The following is a 6,254-nucleotide window of genomic DNA, read 5'->3' as shown; positions in this document are numbered from 1 at the left end:
CCCTAGTCAGATATGATAGAATCAAAATTTCTTCAACTAAATACAAAATTTAAACTTTTTCATTCTCTTTTTAACACCTTATCTACATGTAAACAATTATATACAAGTAGCATTATTCCGAAAATATTGAGTATCACTCTGCATAATAGTGCAGGGACATCGCGCCAGGTGAATTCATTTGTGGGCAAGGCATGATTCTTGATTCTCATAACATTGCAAAAGAGCTGCAAGAGAGAGATAGAGAGAGGTGCTCTATTTTCAATGAACTGAACTCATTCGAGCAACTATACACCATGAAGAAACTTAAAAAGTTATAGACCCCAAATAATTCTTACAGGCTTGAAGAAAAAGAACCATTTTAATTTACTTCATAAGCGAACAAGTATTAATATATCCCAGTGAAAGTATTCTATAAAATCCCAAGCAATATAGCCACAGCCAAGCGTCTCAAACAATCAACTGTGATATATATATATATATATATATATATTTGCACTCTCGTGGATCATAATCTGATTTGGCAGACGAGAATTATTCATCGATCTTCTCTCCGAACTGTTTCCGGATTAGACACCATGTCCATCATCATCTTCTCCGGCGAGTCTTCCCAACTGGCAAAGGTTTTCAGGTCAACCTGCAATAGTCAGAAAGAAATATATTATCAGTAACTGTAGCCCAATTAACCTTTGGAAAGCTAACATGCTCAAGAACTTGGTTACTTTTCGCCTTTGCTCGGTAAAAATTTCTTCTCTCTTCTTATAAGAAGCTTGAACTTTTCTGGCATTTTTCCCTCCTAATCCCCACACCTCAACTTCTGAAACTGAAGCTTCAACTGGTAGGAACCCCTGAAGCACAACGATATCACCAATAAGTACTCCATGAGTTGAGAACTTCAAAGTTCTCCACAGTATAATTGGGGAAAAACTCTCATTTTCGTGTAGCAGGTTAAAGTTACACAGGCCGGTCTGCAAAATGCCAGACCTGCAATGCATTTTTATTATGTCTTGCAGCTTGCTATATTTTGTTAACAATCCTGCTTGAAGTAGGACCTGTTTCACAGGTCCTGCCAGGATACACACACACACAGTGGGGTCCACCACAGTATATATATATATATATGTGTGTGTGTGTGTGTGTGTGTGTGTGGGGCCTGCCTGCTACAGTGAGCGACCTGGCAGGCCCCTGTGAAATTAATCCCTGTACTCGGGGATTAATTCTTTTTGTAAATATCAAGGTGAATTAAATATCATGGATTATTTTTATACAAGTTATCCTGAACTCCTGGAAATAAATTTTCCCATACTTGAGGTTTGGATATAAATACTAAACTAAATGGCTAGGATAGTGATTAAGGGAGTGCATAGAAAGTCATGATCTTTACGAGATTTTATAAAAATGTGGAGGTGTGCTATCTGAATAAAAAAGAAAAGTGAGAGTAATCAAGGTGAATAAGAAACGAAAGATCTTTAAGATTTTTGAAACATGTAGATTTACACCATCCAAGTAAAACTGTCGAAGTGAAAAGTTAAAACAAGCAAATAAGACTTCCCCACAGGAGGAGCGGGCAGATAGAACAGAAATGCATACGAAAGCATCCTTTGTGACAGAATGGGCATGGCAGCAGAATTACATGAACACTTTGTACCAAGAGAAAATAGTGAAACCTTTCCTATTACTTTAATATATGGACAATTTTATGGTCATACCTGACTGGGGAAAAGGTTACCATGTTGATATGTTTTATCAACTGCATGGTGGCGCACAGTGACCATAGCAAAATCCTCATCCATAAATATTCTCTCGTTCCCCATGGATCCTCCAAAAGCAATTCCAACAGGCATTGGATGTGCGTCATACACCCTACCAGTTGGATGAAGGTGGCTATAGACAAAGTTTTTCTCCTTTCCTGCCAAGAATTTAAATATTCCCTTAATTTCAGTTGGGCAAACTAATTTCTATCAGAATTTTGGAAAAATATTACCAAACAAGATAAGAACTTTCTAATTTACCAACCTGAAGATGAGAACACATGATAGACTGGACTTATAGCATACAGACACCCAGAAGTTCCATAAGACATTTCCCTATTTTCAAAACCCTGATCGGTGAGTGCACTAATAATCCACTTCCTTGTATTTTTATTATCCTCGTGAGCAGCAGAAATCAGCATTAGTAACTGACCATTGTAGCCCTCGACATTTGACCAGAACCGATTCAGACCTTTCCCATGAAGAGATGATCTATTCAAGGTTTGAAAGAGACATTAGCTAAAGAACTGCACGATTTTTGAATGGCAAGAGCACATAATAGACTGTGGAAATTACATCTACATAACACACATGGTTCTTAATTCTGAGCATTCAAGATATTTTTCATGAGAAAACAGGTATTTAAAAAATGATACAAGAGCAAATAAAAAACTGAACAGGAAAGTTTAATCAATAAAATTAGATTAAAAGAAATAGATTTACATGATTTCATTATTTCATGTTATGAAAGATACTTAAATAAAAGGAAATAAAATAATAATTATAAATTTGATTCTATGTGCACAAGCATGACAAATTTTAACATTTTTGGCAGCCCAAAAATATAAGATATACACCAAAGCAGCTAACACATGCAAAACAATATGTAACCAAGTAGTTTTTTGCAACTATGAGTAGCAAGCAGTAGCTACAATAAATGTTCTGCTCAGCTCCTTTGATGCAGTAAGCATCATAGTTTATGAAACCTACACAACCATGTACATTTCCTTTCTCTTTTACCCTTAATACAAGGAATGGACAAAAGGAGAGCGAACAAACCGATAGAGCAAATTTTCATTTATATCACCAGCATTACTTGGGAAACAAATTTTTGATATCTCTTCGTGCATAGGACTTCTCAGGGAAAGTGAGATGGCCCAGGCCCTTCCGGAAGTAAGAAGGTTGGTGTTGCATATTTCTGTTGGGGAATTTTCATGAGCGGAAGAGCATGATGGCTCCATTTTCTCCTGAAAGTGGTTGGATTTACACAATCAGACGTGACTTTATCCATGTCAAACTCAACAAATTTGATTTCACTAAGAGACATCATCGTCGAATTCCGTCCTAATGTGAGATGGCATCAGAATGAGAGACAACACAAATGCCAAGCAGATAATTCAAACAGGATCACAATACAAAACAAGCACTTTACAGGAAAATAGTAAACACGATTAAAGCTTAGAAGAGCATCCATTATTTGACAGAAAAGCAAAAATAAGAAAAAATACCCATCCTTATGCCAGGTAAGCACAAATATTTTAGAGCTTCTATTTGTATGATGCTTACACCTCTATTACAGATTGAATTCTGGTTTGACTTGGATTGGTTTTTATCTAAGATGATGACTTCAGGCATTTCACCATTTCTGCCATTGAGTTAGTTCTCCCGTTGATTCCACTTTCTTTCTCTTATCAATTGTCTTCACACGAGCCCTCCGTCTCTCCGACCTGTCTCCGGTTCTATTGAACCTCATTACAGAGTAGTAAAAAGAGAAGTCAAATCATTATTAGCACTTCGGAGAACTGCCACTTCCCATCCAGACAGAAACCATCATTAACACCACCATCCTATATAATCTTATCTGAAGAATGAAAAGTTATTACCACTGTCACCACAATTGAGTGCTTCAGTTTCGTTTTTTTTTTTTTTCGAAATTTTTAACCAATAAAAGAACTATGGTCTCCTTTTCCTTTTTTCTTTTACTCTTCTAGAAAAGAAACCACGCTAGCACTAAATGAATAAATAAAATGAAATCCTATACTGACATGTGAATTACATGTTGGCTTCACATGAACTCTATGGTTAATTGTTCCACGGTATAAATGCAATTTTGATATCTTACATGGTTGTTGGTGAATGCATTATCATACAATGCTACTAAACAGAGAACGACCATTAAATATGTCCATTTCAAACTGGAAATAAAAGCATAAAGGAACAAATTCATTTGATCCAATCAATTTGAAGCAAGAGGTAGAAAACCTCATGAGTTGCCGAGCAGCAGAGTCTCGCATGGACAAATTGCACAAAGCAATCAGCTAGATTTGGTACAGTTTTCAATGCCCATAAATGAATCTTCATAACAGGAAGGAGAACATCCAAGTCTGAAACAATGCAATCCCAATGATCCAATTTGTGACCACCTTCAGCACAAGATTCAATGGCTGATAAAACCAAATGGGAAATATCCGGAAGACTCCAATCCCCTCTGCTTTTTTGTAAGTTCAGCTTTAACTTCCTAGAATCTGACAACAAAATCCAACAAATCCAAAGAAGCAATAGCAAATCAATGGGCAGTAATGACCCGCTGATTTTACAGTCATCCTCATATGACTCAAATTGCAGCTTAACTGGAAGTCCTGCCTTTGAAAACATCGTGGAAAAAACTTGGAATAAGTTAGTTAATGATGTTGAAGCGACTGTTCTTCCGCAGCATTTCACGTACCCTTTCAGGAATTCAATCCAACTCACTCCATTTTTATCCGCCAAGAAAAATAAGTCAACTATTGCAGAACCCAGATGGCTTAACAACACCGGCAATTCTTTCTGCACTGCAGTTTGTTCAGATATTCCGTTCTCAAAAGTTAAGCTGAAGCATTTCTGAAACCAGTGGATAGCATGTAAGAGGAAACCATAAAGAAAACCATAAATATTTATCCAAATAAATGAGAAGGGTGGTTTCATTTAATAAAATAGCAAATATTAATTTCAGAATGCAATAGAATTAAAAATGAAAAAAAAAAAAGGTTCGGTTATTAATTTGAAACAAAAGAAATATTCGACGATCAAGTGGAATAATAAAATCTGATTTCGCAACGTCACTATATAAGGTTCTCAGAACAACCACTTTGTGCACTATTCTTTCGGCAAAAAGTATAATAGAATTTCAAGACAAGCTATCGAAGAACATGATAAATTTTACACAAAATATAATCAAATATTTAATGTCGTTCATTTTCTCTTGAATGGTTGCATATTTATTTCTTTTGATTCTATTTTGCATGTGCAATTGAAACTAATTTTTGAGTTGAAAGTCAATCAAGACAGTTTGTGGTGTCGTTATAGACACATATTTCCTCGGCCAGAAGCCTTTGCGACAATTCTCCTCTAAATTGTGGACCTCGTTAAATTTTTAGCTGGCAGCATTTTTTGTTTATCTGCGTCTTAATTTTCTAGTCAAATCACTCAATTAATTATTTACATTTTAACCTAATTTCCAAATTGCACTGTTAAATACTAAAATGATTTGGTGGATTACTTAAATAGTCATTTTGAAGATTTGACCAATGAACTTTTCGACATATCACTTTGTTGGAAATTAAATATAAATAAATAGAAGATTGTCCCTCAAATTGTTAAAGATGTATTAACTATTCAAATATCAACAATTGTTTTTGAATCTATATTCCTTATTAGCAGTCAAATTCTTAATTCCTTTGAGAGTTCGTTGAGTACCATTATAGTTTAGACGGTGATTTGTCCTAAAAATCCACTGCATAATAGAAAGAAACCTATAGCAATTCTTCAACATTTGGATGAAGTGGAAGCATTGGATGATTTACAGAAAGTTATATTAGGTATCATCGTAATTGATCTTTCTATTCATTTTCTTTTATTAGTTGTTTTATATCATTTAACCATAATAAAAAAAAAATTACGTACAATCTTTATGGAGAGTGAATTTTGTGTTTCAATTGCAAATATTGTTCTAATTAGTATCGACTAACAAGTTAAAATGTTTATATCTTGATGTTCCATTAAAATGATTAGAATTATAAAACTTTAATTTGTAACACTTTTAAGGCTATAATTTATGTTTTAACGTGAAATTTTAAACTAATATTTATTATTCAACTTATTTGATATACATTAATTTCTTTTTTGGTTAAATCGTGATTTTAAACCAAATCAAACTGAAAAAAGTGATTTGAATTGATTTGGTTTAAAAATCAAAATGGTTCGATTTAGTTCGAAAAAATTTCAAATTGCTTTAAAGGCTTAGTTTGAAATTTTGTCTCAAACCATCCATACAGAACCATAATCGCCCTAGTCAGATATGATAGAATCAAAATTTCTTCAACTAAATACAAAATTTAAACTTTTTCATTCTCTTTTTAACACCTTATCTACATGTAAACAATTATATACAAGTAGCATTATTCCGAAAATATTGAGTATCACTCTGCATAATAGTGCAGGGACATCGCGCCAGGTGAATTCATTTGT

General features: G+C 34.3%; 1 protein-coding gene across 1 annotated transcript; it reads right to left on the bottom strand.

Moving 5' to 3' along the window:
- Positions 1–238: 238 nt before the first annotated feature.
- On the bottom strand, positions 239–4,734 carry LOC111367599. Its single transcript, XM_022988557.1, has 6 exons — positions 4,011–4,734; positions 2,808–2,995; positions 2,014–2,240; positions 1,707–1,906; positions 720–845; positions 239–634 (listed from the first exon to the last, which is right to left on the bottom strand). Exons 1-6 carry the CDS (start codon positions 4,710–4,712, stop codon positions 536–538), a joined length of 1,542 nt encoding a protein of 513 aa, XP_022844325.1. The 5' UTR covers positions 4,713–4,734; the 3' UTR covers positions 239–535.
- Between the last annotated feature and the right edge of the window lie 1,520 nt (positions 4,735–6,254).

This window comes from Olea europaea, chromosome 18 (genome assembly GCF_002742605.1).
Source record: "Olea europaea var. sylvestris chromosome 18, O_europaea_v1, whole genome shotgun sequence".
NCBI classification, from domain to species: Eukaryota; Viridiplantae; Streptophyta; class Magnoliopsida; order Lamiales; family Oleaceae; genus Olea; species Olea europaea.
The sequence above is the reverse complement of the archived record's forward strand: the minus strand, read 5'-3'. Positions and strand labels throughout refer to the sequence as shown.